Source organism: Callithrix jacchus, chromosome 22 (assembly GCF_049354715.1).
Source record: "Callithrix jacchus isolate 240 chromosome 22, calJac240_pri, whole genome shotgun sequence".
Taxonomy (NCBI): domain Eukaryota; kingdom Metazoa; phylum Chordata; class Mammalia; order Primates; family Cebidae; genus Callithrix; species Callithrix jacchus.
Genome location: NC_133523.1, coordinates 15,833,745 through 15,850,031, shown reverse-complemented (window position 1 = coordinate 15,850,031; position 16,287 = coordinate 15,833,745). Strand labels below are relative to the sequence as shown.

The window sequence follows — 16,287 nt, the reverse complement described above, 5'->3', positions numbered from 1 at the left end:
AGCTGGAATGGTTCAGATTCAGGGTGTGGATGAGGAGTTGCTACTAACTCAAAGCTTAGGTCAGGGGTTTCTGGACTCTGTGTAGTCGAGTTTGCCTGTAATTCCAATGTCTCAGGAGGCTGAGGCCGGAGGATTGCTTGAGGCCAGGGGTTCAAGACCAGCTTGGGCAAAATATGAGACTGTCTCAAAAATAAAGTAAGGTAAAGGGTTTCTGGGCGGGGGACAGGCACAGCAAAGGTAACGGTCTGGGACTCAGGTGGCTTTGTACTTCAAGAGAAACTGAGAATAAATGCCAACAGTGGCCAGTTCCAGCTTTCTCCTGGGGGCGCGGGAGGATAATAGCAGGCCGTAGATTAGCATGTCATTTGCATATGCCACACCTCCTGGCCCCTCCACACCAGGAGTGGCTGAGTGTGGAACGACCCAGTCAGGCTTGGATTAGTGGCCAGCTGGCCCCTCCAGGGCGGCAGCTGAAACCTGAGACTGGGATTAGAAAGGTTTTCGTTCCCTGCCTGGGGGTGGGGGCGGGTGCTCCAGGCCTCACCTGTGCAGGTGTGTTCACAGCCTCTCCCAGGGCAGGACCATGCCAGCCTGAGGCCAGTGCCAGTCAGCCTCCTGGACTCGAACCCAGTCAACCTGACCCCAGAAACAGAACAACAAGTGGAGCGGGGCGGCGGGGGGCGGGTGGAGAGCACAGTCCCCTCCAGTGAGGGGTGGGGCTAGTAACCTTCCGACCGGCACGCTGTCTCTGGACTTGGGCCAGCTTTGAAGAAAGCAGGGAAATAGAGGCAGACCAGACTCTTTGCTCATGTTGGGGCCGGGCAGAGAAACTGAATTTCCTCTCTGTCCCCGTCCCCCCTCCCGCTCCACAGAGCTCCCAGTCCCACCAGGTTGCCCTTGGAGGGGCACTGGGAGCCAAGGTCACATGTTGGGGTGGGGGGCGGGACAGGTTCCCAGGCTGCTCCAGCAGGATCCGCCATTCCCACGGCAGATGGGCCCAGGTCCCTTTGTCCCTGGTTTGCGGCTGCCACAAGGTCAAATGTTACCTCGGGGCCGCGGGCAGGGGTCAGGGAGGCGGGGCTGAGCCTCAACTCACCCCCAGGCGGGCCCCAGGGGGGCGCAGGGGTGGCCGGGCTGCTGGAGTTTCTGGGATCTCAGTGGCCCTTCTTCCCCCACAGCCCCCACCCAGCCCTCAGCTCCCTCTCGAGACTTGTCTCTCTCCAATCTAGTTCTCTGCTCCCTCTCCTTCACAGTCCCCTGATTAGTTGAGTCTTCTCTCCCTCCTTATTTTTTATTTTTCTTTTTTTGAGACAGGGTGTTGCTCAGGCTGGAGTGCAGTGACAAGATTATAGCCCACTGCAGCCTTGAACACCTGGGCTCAAGACGGGTCTCACTTTATTGCCCAGGTTGGTCTTGAAACCCTGGCCTCAAGAAATCCTCCTGACTCAGCCTCCCAAAGCGCTGGGATTACAGGCATGAGCCACCACGCCTGTCTCTGGTCTAAATCCCTCTTTTCAATCCCTTCTCTGAGACCCCCACCCCAGTGCCCCCACCAAAGATCCTAGCAGGTCCAAACAAGGACCTGTCCTCGCCCCACATAACCAGTCACAGTCCCATGCAGCTTCAGAACCAAAGGGTCTTCTCTGCCCACCCACACCTTCCTCTCTCCCAGCAGGGATTATTACATCAGGCTGTGGGCAGAACCTGACTCTAGACCCACGGGAAGTCCTTGCTCCTGACTAATCGTAGTCCTTCCTGCTTTCTGTATTTACCAACACCACCTCCACCTCGCAGGCAGCCGGAGGGTCCCTGAAGGAGGTTGAGAGGCCAAGGGCTGGGTGTGCCTGGCCCTCCCAGAACCTCAGTTTCTTTTCAAGTGTTGCAAGATCTCTAAGCATCTTTCCCCCTATTCCAGGGAGGGCAATATCCTTCAAGTCTCATGAGGGGAGTGGGAGGCAGAGGAGGAGGCGTGAAGAGGGCACTGTCCTGGCCGGAGCTCTGAGAGGCCGAGCCACAAGCTCTGGTGTCCAGCTCTGGGCTCAGGGCAGGGTGGGATCACATTCTGGGAGGCCGGGGCTGCAGGATTCGGAGGTGAAAGGTCACTCCTGGAAGGGCTTTTCCAGCCGGTTAAAGGTTAACCCGCCCAGAGCCAGAGGCCCAGGCTTCCCCAGCTCACGAGCCCGGACATCGCATACAAAGGGTGCCTAATAAATGCTGGTTGGGCCCCAGCCCCGGTTCTGGGGGATGGGGTGAGTTGGAGGCGGCGGCAGCTGCGAGGCTCCTGGGCGCCTGGAAGAGACATCTGCAGTCCAGCCGGCCGCCAGGCCAAGCCCTTTCTGTAAAGCACAGAAAGAAAAGGAAATTAAAAGGGAAAAGGGGCAGGTCCTCGGCAGGGGTGGTGGGCAAGCCTGTCGCCTCCAGCCGCGGGGCGGGTGGGCGCCCTGCCCCCGGAGGCCAGAAATTCTGGAGAGGGGCCCCCTGACCTCGCGGCCCCGGCCAGCCGGTCTCAGACCACAACATCCCTTCCCCCTAGAGATTCCGGGCACCAGGTGTTAACCCAAGCAGAGAAAGGGTGGGGTGGGGGCCAGACACCGCGACTTTGTGGAAGAGGAAGCAAACACAATCTAGGCTCTGTGTGTGTGTGTGTGTGTGTCTCGCGCAGGGGCGTGCCCCCCCCCGGGTGCCACTGGACCCCCATCACTGCTATGCCGGGAACGTGGGGCGGGGGAGGTTCCGAGGGGCGCCTCGAGGGTGATCGAGCGAACCAACGTCCAAGGCCATAGGTGGAGGGGGAGGGCCTTGGAGAGACATCTTGGCGAGGCTCAAGAAGGGCAGAGGGCAGGCGCGGCTCAAGCTCCCGCCGCGGCCCGGCAGGGGTTAAGGCTGGAGCCGGGCGAGGGCGAGGGCGGGGGTGCGGGGGAGGGGCAGGGGTAGGCGGGGGAGGGTCAGGCCCCGCGGCCCCGCGCTCGGCCCCCGTCCCTCCCGCCGGCCCGATCGCCTGGCGCCGCGCGCGGCCACCCATGCCCTTATAAGGGCGGCCGTCGCCGGGGCAACGAGCGCCCGCCCCCAGCCCGCGGCGCGCGCCCCTGCCCCCGCCCCCGCCCCCCGCCCGCCCCGCGAATGGAACGCTGTGTGTCAAACCGGCCGCAGCGCGAGGCCGGCGCGCGGGGTCGGCGGCGGTGGCGGCGGCGAGAGCGAGGCTCGGGCCCAGGTGCAGGCCCAGGCCAGGCGGGAGCGGCCGCAGCGGGGGCGGCAGCTCCGGAGGCGCCGGCCCCGCGGCCCTGCAGGCCCGCAGCGGCAGTCGCCGGCGCCGGGGGACCCGGGGGGCGCGGCGACCGGCCCCGGCGCGCGCCCGCCGCCCCTCCCCCCCCGCCACGGGCGGCCGCGCAACTTGCGGCCAAACTTTCCCCCCGGCCTCCCGCGCTCGGATGGCGGCCCGCTGAGTTGGCCGCAGCCCCCGGGCGAGCGGCGGCCAGGCCAGAGGGCGCCCCCTGCGCGGCTCGGGCCGGGCCATGGCCCGCGCGCCCCCGCGGGGGCCCCAGGGTGGCGGGACGCGAGTCCTCGGGGCCCCCGGCCCGCGCCTCTAGCGCGTCCCTCCCGGCCCCGGGCCCGGCCCCGCGCACGCGTGGGAAAGTTGGCCTGGAACCGGCCCGACCAGTTCCGCCGGGGCGCGCGGACCGGCCGCAGGAAGTTGCTGCAAAACTTTTTTGGGGGGGCAACTCGTGCCCCCCGCGCGCCGGGGCCGGATGCGCGCCGCGTAGGGTCCCCCGGGCTGAGAGGGGTGCCCGGAGGGAAGAGCGCGGAGGGGGCGCCCCGGCCCCGCTGCCCTGGGGCTATGGCCATGGTGACCGGCGGCTGGGGCGGCCCCGGCGGCGACACGAACGGCGTGGACAAGGCGGGCGGCTACCCGCGCGCGGCTGAGGACGACTCGGCCTCGCCACCCGGTGCAGCCAGCGACGCCGAGCCGGGCGACGAAGAGCGGCCGGGGCTGCAGGTGGACTGCGTGGTGTGCGGGGACAAGTCGAGCGGCAAGCATTACGGCGTCTTCACCTGTGAGGGCTGCAAGAGCTTTTTCAAGCGGAGCATCCGCCGCAACCTCAGCTACACCTGCCGGTGAGCTCCCCATCCGCGCGCCGCCGGGTGCACCGGGCCCCGACCTGGGGCGGGCCTCTGACCCGCTGGGTCACCTTGGGCCTGGCACTGACCTTCCCTGGGCCTCCACTGCCCCCTCTGAGATAGGGGCACAGCACTGCCTCCCACATTCCATGGCTGGGATTATGTATACAGTCGGCGCTGCATCGTTGCAGGTTCCCCCCCATCAGGTGGTCCCTGGAGGCTTTTGCCCCAGTTATTTGCTCCTCCTTCCTCCCCGCCTTTTCTCTGGGGAGGGGTCATCTCCGCGCTGGGGGGGAGGGGTGCTGTCAGGGGTGGCATCCCGACCCCAGGGCACCCGCTCTCGGGGATCCCGGCACGCGGGATACCCTCAAGGGAATCGAACGTGAAACTTGGACCGTGGAGCTCGCAGCGTCCAGGGGCCATTGTCTGCGGCCGCGCGGATCGATACGGCGCGCCCTTGGGGTCAAATATCACTTCCAAAGTCGCTGTGGCTACCGAGGCGGCAGACGGAGGGAGGCTGGGGTGGCACGGCGTGGCCTTCTTTGCGTGAGGGGCCCAGCGGTGGGGATGAGGGTGGGCGCTGGGCCTGCCCATCCCGGGGAACCCCCCTGGGCTCACTCTGGGCCTTGGGTCACCGGAAATCGCCACTGGAGGGCCGGCAGGGCCACCGGAATTGACTGAAACGTCCCCCTCCCCCAGTGGTGGGTGCAGACCTGGGGCTCCTGGAAAAATCCCTTAAACTTTGGGTGTTTATGAGACGGGCTGGGTGTGAAACGTTTCCGAGAAGGCGCCCCGGGCTGTCCCAGGTCGGAGACCTTTCTGGCAGGGCGTGGCCTCGCTAGCTGTTCCTGGCGGAAGGTCCCCAAGGAAAGCGATCGGGCTTGTGCAGCCCGGAGTTCTTTTCCCACGGTTCGAGCGTGAGCATCCTATCCGTCCGTTTACAAGCCCCTACTCTGCACCCCAGGTACATGCAGGGTCTCGGCAGGGCGGGCCTAGACAGTCTCATCTCCCAGATGCACAAAATAGAAACCCAAAGAGAGGTCCAGGTGCCTGCCATCCGTGGCACATGTAGGGACCCTCCCGAGTTGGGAGGGGCTTTGCAGGGGGAACTGTGGGGTAGGGAGGAACCGCTGAGTCCGGATTGGGGTGTCCCCAGGGAGAACGGCTGATGGAAGACTTGTTGGCTGAGGCCACCAAATAGGGCCCCAGGTACCCGAGGGTGGAGTTTGGCCCCAGGTCCTGAGTCAGGGCTGGCCTGGCGTGGCCCTGTGTGGCGCGGAGCTGCCTGGCTCCCTCCTCCAGGAGCACAAACTGGGCCACTAGACTTTGGCCTCATTCTTGCTGCTGGAAAACTGCCTGCTCTCTGGTCATATCTTTGGGGAGGGCAAGGAAGGGGGCTCAGGCAATTTTGGGGTCCCAGGGGCTTCCTGAGGGTGGGATCAGGGAGCACCAAGTTTTAGGGGGCCTTGCTTGGAGCTGGCAGCTTTGTGCTGTGTGAGTTGTGTGACCTGGTGAAGTCACCATACCATCCTGAGTCTCAGACGGATTTGGCGGGGGCCTGCTGGGGCCCAGCCTGGGTGGTTTGATGGTCGCCAGAGAGACCCCAGCACCAAGCCTAGCACCCAAGAAGCCCCCAGTCTGGAGGAGACACAGTGAGACAGATGCCCCAAGCCTGTGACATCTGGGCTCCCAGGGAGAGAGCAGAGACTCTGCCTGGAAGTCAGAGAGGGCTCCCTGGAGGAGGCTCCAGGACATGAGCCTCGAAGCATGGAATTGGCAGGTGGAAGGCCACAGGGGCATGCCAGCCAGACAGAACATTCAGGGGCACACTGGCGGAGCTGTGCTGTAAGAGGAGACTGCACAGCCTTGGGAGAAGACAGAGCCAGGTGGGCCTGAAATGCTGGCTGAGGGTAATGGGGAGCCATAGAGGGTGTGTGAGCAAGGGAGGGATCTGATCAAACTGGACTGGTGGCCAGAAGCCCAGGGAGGAGGCTGATTTGGGCCATGGGGTTGGGCAACAAAAGCATGTACTCTTCAGGTGGGATAACAGGAAGAACTGTTTCCTTCCTTGGAGGGACGAATTGTCCCAATTCCATAGCTGGGCAAGTTGGGACAGAAGGTTCAGGGCCTCCCCTGAGGTCAGGGGCCTGCCTGCCTGCCTGCCTGCCTGCCTGCCTGCCTGCAGGGCCGCCCCGGGCAGGGCTGTTTCCACCCGGCTGCTCTGTATCCTCCCACCGCCCCGAGCTGGGCTTTGTTCTGGTTCTGCCTGAGCTCCCTCTGCCCTAGAGAGGCCTCTTCCCAGGGGCTCAGCGCTGGCGATGCAGGATCCGGGGGGTGGGGTTGGGGGTAGGCGCAGAGCCTCATCTTTCCGAAGTCTGCCGATGGCTTCCTGGGCTGGGGCCTGGGTCCTTCTCGACACTGTCCCCTCCGGTGAACTCCCCTGTCCCATGGAGGTATCTGGTGTCCCATTGCCAGGTGAGGAAACCAAGGCTGAGTGGGGCAGTCACCATCTGAGGGGCGGGGCTGGGTGTCTGCAGTTCAGATGCATCTGTTTTTGTTTTTGTTTTTTGAGACGAGTCTCTGTCACCCAGGCTGGAGTACAGTGGCCCAATCTTTGCTCACTGCAGCCTCCACCTCCCGGGTTCAAATGATTCTCCTGCCTCAGCCTCCTGAGTAGCTGGGATTACAGGTGCCTGCCACCATACCTGGCTAGTTTTATGTATTTTTAGTACAGACAGGGTTTCACCATGTTGGCCCAGCTGATCGCAAACTCCTGATCTCGTGATTCACCCGCCTCAGCCTCCCAAAGTGCTGGGAATACAGGTATGAGCCACTGAGCCAGGACCCCCCCCCCTTTTTTTTTTTTTGGAGACAGAGTCTTGCTCTGTACCCCCGGGCTAGAGTGCAGTGGCTCAATCTTGGCTCACTGCAACCTCCGCCTCCCCAGTTCAAACGATTCACCTTCCTCAGCCTCCCAAGTAGCTGGTATTACAGGCATGTGCCACCACGCCCAGCTCATTTTGTATTTTTAGTGGAGATGTGGTTTCACTATGTTGGCCAGGCTGGTCTGGAGCTGATCCGCCTGCCTCAGCCTCCCAAAGCATTGGGATTACGGGTGTGAGCCACCGCAGCTAGCCGAGATGCATCTATTTCCTTCCCTTAAGTGGCTCTTCAACTCTGTGACTGTCCTCTGGGTATGTAGCTGGGACTCCACGGGTAGTAGCTCCAGGCCCGGGCCTTGGAGAACCCCCAGCTCTTGGTGGCAAGACACCGGGAGGGGAGGGGCCAAGGGGAGAAGATTCTGGGGACATTTGAAGAATAAGGGTCTGGACCTTCCTGCTTGGGGCTGAGCCTGGACGGGGAGCTCACTACCTCTCAAGGTGGGGCCACCTGTCTCGTCCCTGCAAGAGGCAGCAGCATTCACTGAGGGCTGCCCAGGAGTCTCTGGGGCTTGCTTAGGCGTTGGGTAGTCCTCCCAGAAGAGGACTGTAGATGTGGGGTCTTCAGAACGGAGGACCCGAGTAACTTTTACTTATTCCTTCATTGGTGGGGGCCTTTTGTGGGTGCTAATGCTGTGACCCCTTAGACCACTAGCCCCTGGCCTGACCCCTGTTAACTCACAAAGCCCAGCTCCCTGTCCAGGTCCTCTCTGCCTCCACGTCATTTTAGAGACAATGACCCTGCTCAGCCTGACAGTGACCAAATCAAATGAAACCCTTTAGGTGTCCATATTTGTGCATTTCAACCCTTTTGCTCTGGCTGTACCCTCTCCCTGGGATCACCTCTCCATTCACCTGGAGAACTCCTATTCATCCTTCAAAACCCAGTGCCAATGTGCCCTCCCTGGAGTGCTCATCTGCTTTTCCACAGACTCCTCTTCACCCGTCACCACCCATCCAGGTTATTGTGTCTGCTTTGCAGACCTGTAAGCTGAGCTCCGGTTCCCCTTTGGGGCTATCTCCCCCATCTAGAAATGCCTCCTAGTATTTCTGAGGGGCAGCCTCCAAAGGCGGCTCAGAGGCTGGTTTGGGGAGAGGACATGGGGTCTCAGGGAGCCCTGGTCTGTGTATACCCCAGGTCCAACCGTGACTGCCAGATCGACCAGCACCACCGGAACCAGTGCCAGTACTGCCGTCTCAAGAAGTGCTTCCGGGTGGGCATGAGGAAGGAGGGTGAGTACAACGCTGGGGACGATCACAGCAGCTGGGGCCAGGGTGAGCAAACAGCTTCCTCCCTTCTTCCCTCCCTTTCACAGGGGTCTGGGAGCCTCAGGGGACCGGGGCCAGCGCCTGCTAACCTCATTACCACCGATCCCTTGATCCCGTGGGATATGGTCTGGCTCCAGGCTGGAGGAATCCAATTAGAATCCATGGCCCCCTGGTTGCTGCCGTGGAGCTGAAAGGCCAGGGATGTCACTACTTGGGCCCATGAGGGACTTTCCCCAGCCCTCTTCTCTTGCAGGAGCTCCCTCCCCAAGTATCCCCAGCCCTGGCCTCAGAGGCTGGTCCCCTGGCCCTGACACCTTGGTGACCTCCTTGTCTCCGAGCCCGGACACTGCTTTCTGAACAAGGATGTGTGTGTTTTTTTTATTTGATTTGCTTCCCCTCCACCCTTCACCCATGCTTTTTGTTTGCCCAAGGCAGGAACTCTGCCCGATTAAGGCAAAGGGCAGCCTACCCTTTCTCCTGACCCCGGGTGCTGGGAGTCAGAGTGAGGCCCAGCTGTGTCTCTCTGCTCAGGGGACCTGGGTGGACGGGTGTATGGGGGGGCTGCTGGGCCTAAGACTCTGCCAAACCCCCTTAGAATTCAAGTAGAACCCAGAGATTTCCATATGGATTTCTGGGGTCCAGGAATAGAATCTAGCCTATTGGACGAGATCTCTCCCATACTGGGTTTCAGGTTCCCCGCCCCCCGGGGACTGTGCCATGGGCCAGGCTGGCAGTTCTTTTCAATGTCTGACCTGAGCCTCTCCTGCTTTGAAGTTGTTTCTTTTTTTTTGAGATGGAGTCTCGCTCTGTTGCTGCCCAAGCTGGAGTGTAGTGGCGTGATCTTGGTTCACTGTAACCTCCACCTCCTGCATTCTAGAAATTCTTCTGCCTCAGTCTCCCACATAGCTGGGACTACAGGCACATGCCACCATGCCCTGGCTAATTTTTTATTTATTTTAGTAGAGACGGGGTTTCACCGTGTTGCCCAGACTGGTCTCAAATTCCTGAGCTCGGGCAATCCACCCACCTTGGCCTCCCAGAGTGCTGGGATTATAGGCATGAGCCACCGCGCTTGTCCTCTTTTTCATTTTCTTTTCTTTTTTTGAGATACAGTCTCACTCACTCTGTCTTCCGGGCTGAAGTGCAGTGGTGTGATCATAGCTCACTGCAGCCTCAATCTCTTGGTTGAAGTGATTCTCCCCCGTCAGCCTCCTGAGTAGCTGGGATTACAGGCGTTCGCCACCATGCTGGGCTCATGTCTTAATTTTTTGTAGAGATGGGGTCTCACTATGTTGCCCAGGCTGGTCTTGAACTCCTGGGCTCAAACGATCTTCCCGCCTCAGCTTCCCAAAGTGCTGGGCATGCAAATGGGAGCCACTGTCTGCATTTTACAGTTGAGGAAACTGAGGCACACATGGGTTGGTGAGGCCATTGGTCAGAGAGCAAGAGAGTTGTCATTGGGATTTGAACCTGCAGAGTCTGGGCTGAAGAGCTGGGAAGGGTTTGGGGAAGAGTTAAGAAGTGCAAAGGCCCTGGGGTGGGAACACGGCCTGGTGAGGGAGTGGAGGTTGCTCACAACCGTTAGCAAAGTGAGGAAGAAGCTCCCTGAAGGACCAAGGAGCTACTTCTGGGCCCAGGCCAGCTCTCTCCATTTCACAGTTGACTCAGACTCAGGGACCCCTTGGAGCAGGCTTGAACTCAGGCCCCTGCTTCTCCGCTCAGCTCCGTTAGACTCTGGCGTTTGCCCGCATTCCCCTCTCCATTCTCTACACGAGTTGACCTAGAGTTCACAGGGGTGATGAGATGAGGCATGCCAACTCATTAAAGCTCATTAATTAGTCTGCTGGCAACCAGCCCAGTCTGCCCTGCCACCCCGGCACAAGCCAGGCAGGCATGTGGCCCTTTTTCCGCTTCGTGCCTCAGTTTCCCCTTTCTCACCCCCCTGGTCACTGCAGACATGTGCTCAGATCAGCAACAGGGCCTCCCCCCTTCAACGCTACTGATAGCGCGGCTAATGTTTACTGAGGACCTACTGCAGCCCCCCCGGGACCCCTCCCTACTGTGGGGCCCTCCCAAACTTTCCCTGAACTGTGGCCTCTGCAGGGACCCAGAGAGACCAACCTGCCCTCAGGGGTCACCATGTAGTGGGGAGGGGATGGAAGGTAGAGAAATGGTCCCCTCTCCATAGCAAATAGCTGGTGCCGGGTGGATACTGATTTCTTGCTTTGGGGACCAAGCTGGCCAGGGTGCCCCAAGTTCTCCGTGGCCGCATCCTCAGCTCTGGGAACTCCGTGACTAACAGATTGAGGCTCCAAGGCATGCCCCTCCTTGTCCCCAGCAGGTGGGGGGTGTTGGGAGGGGTGGTGGCTAGACCTGGACGAGGGCTCCTGGCCCCTGACTTTCTAAACAGCCTGGCGCCCATGGGGTAGGGTTGGGCCTTCTAAGAAAGGCTATGGGCCTGGGGGCTTTGGAGGGGAGGGCCTGAGTGACCCCTTGATGACTTTTGTCTCCCCCGTTATTTTCCTTACTTTTCCTGCATTGTCTTTCCCCACCTGACCCCCCCACCCACCCCTGCCCTATGTCTCTCTGGGCATCTACATGGCCCCTCATTCCTTCCCCTCTCTTCCGGCTCTCTCCTCTCTCTATACCCCTCACTCCCCTTCCTGTCTCCCCCATCTCCTGTCCCCACTCCTCCCGGCCTTCTGTGCCCCTCGGGGGCCTCCCCCCCCCCACCCCCGTCTCCTATCCGTCGTTTCCTGCTGTGCCCCCGCCTCCCCTCCCACCCCCACGTCCCTCCTGTCCCCGCCTCCCGCAGCGGTGCAGCGTGGCCGCATCCCGCACTCGCTGCCGGGCTCCGTGGCCGCCTCCTCGGGCAGCCCCCCGGGCTCGGCGCTGGCGGCGGTGGCGGGCGGCGGAGACCTCTTTCCCGGGCAGCCGGTATCCGAGTTGATCGCGCAGCTGCTGCGCGCCGAGCCCTACCCAGCGGCGGCCGGGCGCTTTGGCGCCGGGGGCGGCGCGGCAGGCGCGGTGCTGGGCATCGACAACGTGTGCGAGCTGGCGGCGCGGCTGCTCTTCAGCACCGTGGAGTGGGCGCGCCACGCGCCCTTCTTCCCCGAGCTACCGGTGGCCGACCAGGTGGCGCTGCTGCGCCTGAGCTGGAGCGAGCTCTTCGTGCTGAACGCGGCGCAGGCGGCACTGCCCCTGCACACGGCGCCGCTGCTGGCTGCCGCCGGCCTCCACGCCGCGCCCATGGCCGCCGAGCGCGCAGTGGCCTTCATGGACCAGGTGCGCGCCTTCCAGGAGCAGGTGGATAAGCTGGGCCGCCTGCAGGTCGACTCGGCCGAGTACGGCTGCCTCAAGGCCATCGCGCTCTTCACGCCTGGTGAGCCGCGCTCCAAAGGGGGCAGTGGAGTGGGGGGACCCAAGGGCGGTTGGGAAGAGGGTGGCCAGGACCCAGACTCCAGCCCCCATAGCGCCCCGCACCCCAGACCTGGTGCCCTGCACGCGCTATGAGTGAGCGGTCGTGGGTGGCCATAGAGGGGTGATGTAAGCAGTGTGACACTGTGACACCCCCGCTCCGTGATCCCAAGACGCTCGAAGAACTCTGAACCCTGGACCCCAGACCCATCTTCCTGTTCCCAGGGTCCCTGAGACCCCTCCTCCCTCACCAAAGGGCCCTTCATTCATGCTTAGTGAACACTGATAGCACAAAGTTGGGGGGATGTGGGAGGGAAGGTCCTGACCCCTCGCTTCTGGCCCCCTCAGGCCCCCACTGCCTGATTCTTGGGCCCCGGGCAACCTCCAGGTAGCCATGGACGTATGGGTTTAGGTAGGGGCGTGGCTCGGAGGCCCCTCCCATTGGGGGCGGGGCAGCCCCAGAATCATAAACATCAACTCTTAGCACTGGCAGCCCAACCGTGTTCCAGTACCTGGCGGTGCAGCCAGCTTTGTTTTTCCACCTTGTCTTTTTATTTGTATTTCTATATTTTGGGACTGGGAACCTAACACGGTTCACTGCAGCCTCGACCTCCAGGGCTGAAGCAATCCTCCCTCCCACCTCAGCCTCCTAAGTAGCTGGGACCACAGGCGTGCACCACTATTTCCGGCTAATTTTTTTTAAAAGCATTTTCTGGGCTGGGCGCGGTGGCTCAAGCCTGTAATCCTAGCACTTTGGGAGGCCGAGGCGGGTGGATCACGAGGTCAAGAGATCGAGACCATCCTGGTCAACATGGTGAAACCCCATCTCTACTAAAAATACAAAAAATTAGCTGGGCATGGTGGCGTGCGCCTGTAATCCCAGCTACTCAGGAGGCTGAGGCAGGAGAATTGCCTGAAACCATCTCAAAAAAAACAAAAAACCATTTTCTGTAGCGACAGGGTCTCACAATGTTGCCCAGGCTGGTCTTGAACTGGGCGCAAACAATCCCCCTGCCTCAGCCACCCAAAGTACTAGGGTTATAGGCGTTAGGGTGCTGTGCCTTTAGACAGACATCTCTCCCGCCTGACTCCTGGGAGCTCTTTCCCCTACTGGAAGGCTCTAGATCCCATCATATGTATCTTTGGGGCTAGGAAGCAGATCCAGGCTACTCTGGGGGGTGGCTTTCATCCGATAAATACGGCCCACAAGGTTGCTCAGGCCTGCAATCAGGGCACTTTGGGAAGCAGAGTTGGGAGAATCGCTTGAGTTCGAGGATACAGTGAGCTCTGATTACGCCACTGCATTCAAGCCTGCACAACAGAGTGAGACCACATCTCAAAAATCAATAAATACGGCTTTATTTATAGTTTTCCCATAAGATTTTTTCTGGGGTTCCCATCTTCTTGAGTCTCTCTCTAGACACTACCATATTCTCTCACAGCACAGGCCCTTCTGGGCTCTGTCGTCCTCCTCAAGTGCCCTACCCAGTTCCACCTTCCCTGCAAGCTTCCTTAAAACGTGTCTCCTTGACTGGGCGAGGTGGCTGAAACCTAAAATCCCAGCGCTTTGGGAGGCCAAGGTGGAGGGACTGCTTGAGGTCAGGAGTTCAAGACCAGCCTGGCCAACATAGCAAAACCCGTCTCTACTAAAAATACAAAAATTAGCTGGGCATGGTGGCACGTGACTGTAGTCCCAGCTACTCTTGAGGCTGAGGCAGGAGAATCACTTGAACCCAGAGGCGGAGTGAGTGCAGTGAGCTGAGATTGTGCCACTGCACTTCAGCCTGGGAGACAGAGTGAGACTCCATCTTAAAAAAAAAAAATTAGAACCTATCTCCCTGCCAAAGGCATCAGCTGGGCGCCAGCCGCCCTTGAAAGATCACTGCCTGCACCCCTGTGCCACTGGGTAGATGAGACTGCCTCACTATCTCTGGAGGATCGGCACTGCCTTAGATTCTCCCATTTGCATCTTGAGGTACCATCACCCTCTTCCTGTCTCCTCCCCCGCCGCCCCGCCCACCGCAGGGTTTGTTAGGTCTGAAGTCTTTTTTTTTTTTTTTTGAGACAGGGTCTTATTACTCTTGCCCAGGTATGATCACAGACCACTGTAGCCTCAAACTCCTGGCCTCAAAGAGATCCTCCTGCCTCAGCCTCCTCCCTGAGTAGTTGGGGCTACAGGCATATCCCATCATACTGAGCTAATTTTTATGTATTTATTTTTAATTATTATTTTTGAGATGGAGTGTCGCTGTTGCCCAGGCTGGAGTGCAATGGTTCTATCGTGGCTCACTGCAACCTCCAACTTCCAGGTTCAAGCGATTCTCCTGCCTCAGCTTCCCGAGTAGCTGGGATTACAGGCGCCTGCCACCACGCCTGGCTAAGTTTTGTATTTTTTTTAGTAGAGATGGAGTTTCACCATGCTGGCCAGGCTGGTCTCGAACTCCCAACCTCAGGCAATCTGCCGGCCTCAGGCTTCCAACATGCTGGGATTACAGGCATGAGGTACCTGGCTATTTTTTATTTGTATATTTATTTTGAGACAGGGTCTCCCTCTGTTGCCCAGGCTGGAGGGCAGTGGTATGATCCCAGCTCACTGCAGCCTCTGCCTCCCAGGCTCAAGCGATCCTCCCATCAGCCTCCCGAGTAGCTGGGACTACAGGTGTGCACCACCAAACCTGGCTACTCTGATTTTTAGTAGAGATGGAGTTTCATCGTGTTGGCCAGGCTGATCTTGAACTTCTAAACTCAAGTGATCCACCTGCCTCAAGCCTCTTAAAGTGCTGGGATTATAGGCATGAGTTACTGTGTCTGGCCCCAGCTAATTTGTTTTTGTAGAGAAAGGGTCTCACTATGTTGCCTGGGCTGGTCTCAAATCCTGGCTTTAGATGATGCTCCTGCCTTGGCTTCCCAAAGTGCTTGGACTGTGGGTGTGAGCCATCACGCCCGGCCCCCCCGCCCGTTCTTACCCATAGTCGCAATTGGTGTCCCCTAGTCTCCCCTGTGGGCCCTGTGTTCTCCTGCTGCCTCCCACCCCATCTGACTTCCCTTTGTTCCCCCAGACGCCTGTGGCCTCTCGGACCCGGCTCACGTGGAGAGTCTGCAGGAGAAGGCACAGGTGGCCCTCACCGAGTACGTGCGGGCGCAGTACCCGTCCCAACCCCAGCGCTTCGGGCGCCTGCTGCTGCGGCTCCCTGCCCTGCGCGCGGTCCCTGCCTCCCTCATCTCCCAGCTGTTCTTCATGCGCCTGGTGGGGAAGACGCCCATCGAGACGCTGATCAGAGACATGCTGCTGTCGGGGAGTACCTTCAACTGGCCCTATGGCTCGGGCCAGTGACCACAACGGGGCCACGTGCGCCGTGGCCAGGCCTGCAGACAGACCTCAAGGGACAGGGAACGCTGAGGCCTCGAGGGGCCTCCCGGGGCCCAGGACCCTGGCTTCTCTCCTCAGACTTCTATTTTGTAAAGACTGTGAAATGTTTGTCTTATCTGTTTTTTAAATGATCATGAAACCAAAAAGAGACTGGTGATCCAGGTCTCAGCCTCGTCCTCCCAGGACCCCTGGCCTGGATGGAGCATGAACTTATGGGATGGTGGGGGCAGCTTCCCTGGTGTGATGGACAAAGGCCTGGCGTCTGGACTGGAGGGGCCACTCCAGTGGGCAGGGGTAGCTAGCGTGTACCAGGCCAGATCCTCTGGACGCGTAATCTACATCAGACACTACATGATGCTCAATCAAAGCCAAGAATAAAGACATTTCCTACCTGCCCGGCCTCCCCGATCTTTTTTTTTTCTTTTTGAGACAGTCCTACTCCATCACCCAGGCTGGAGTGCGGTGGTGCGGTTTCGGCTTACTGCAACCTTCGCCCCACAGGTTCAAGCAATTCTCCTGCCTCAGCCTCCCCAGCAGCTGAAACTACAAGCACCCAACTCGCACGCCCAGCTAGTTTTTTTGCATTTTTGGTAGAGATGGGGTTTCACCACGTTGATCACGTTGGTCTTGAACTCCTAACCTCAGGTGATCTGTCCGCACTCAGCCTCCGAAGGTGCAGGGATTACAGGCGGGCGCCACCTTGCCCGGCCTCGGTTAGTTTCTTCAGTCAGTACTTAATCTTTTTTTTTTGAGATGGAGTTTTGCTCTTTCACCTGAGCTGGAATGCAGTGGTGCAGTCTTGGCTCACTGCACCCTTTACCTCCTGGGTTCAAGCGAATCTCCTGCCTCGGCCTCCTGAGTAGTTGGCATTACAGGTGCACACCACCACGCCCAGCTGATTTTTGTACTTTCAGTAGAGATGGGGTTTTGCCATGTTGGCCAGGGTGGTCTCGAACTCCTCTGACAGGTGATCCATCTGCCTCGGCCTCCCAAAGTGTGATTATAGGCATGAACCACTGCCCCGGCTCATGGTTTGCACTCTGATGTCCTTGGGAGAAACCTCTGGGGGCCAGTCCTGTCACATGATCTCATCCCAGCTAATCAGAGCCCACCATTCCCTGGGCCGCAGTGATTGGTTTATGATGGGCTTGGGATTCCAAACCAGCCAGTGAGATT

At 59.9% G+C, this 16,287-nt stretch overlaps 1 protein-coding gene across 2 annotated transcripts; it reads left to right on the top strand.

The window, feature by feature from the left end:
• The first annotated feature begins 3,116 nt into the window (after positions 1-3,116).
• Positions 3,117-15,505, top strand: NR2F6 (nuclear receptor subfamily 2 group F member 6). 2 transcript variants are annotated; one of them, XM_054249682.2, is made up of 5 exons: positions 3,117-4,113; positions 8,194-8,288; positions 11,140-11,706; positions 14,144-14,243; positions 14,801-15,505. In XM_054249682.2, the coding sequence occupies exons 1-5, from the start codon at positions 3,836-3,838 to the stop codon at positions 15,240-15,242; spliced, it is 1,482 nt and encodes a 493-aa protein (XP_054105657.1). In that variant the 5' UTR covers positions 3,117-3,835; the 3' UTR covers positions 15,243-15,505. The 2 variants fall into 2 exon arrangements, with proteins under 2 accessions (XP_054105657.1, XP_017823092.2); XM_017967603.4 differs by lacking the exon at positions 14,144-14,243.
• The last annotated feature ends 782 nt before the right edge of the window (positions 15,506-16,287 follow it).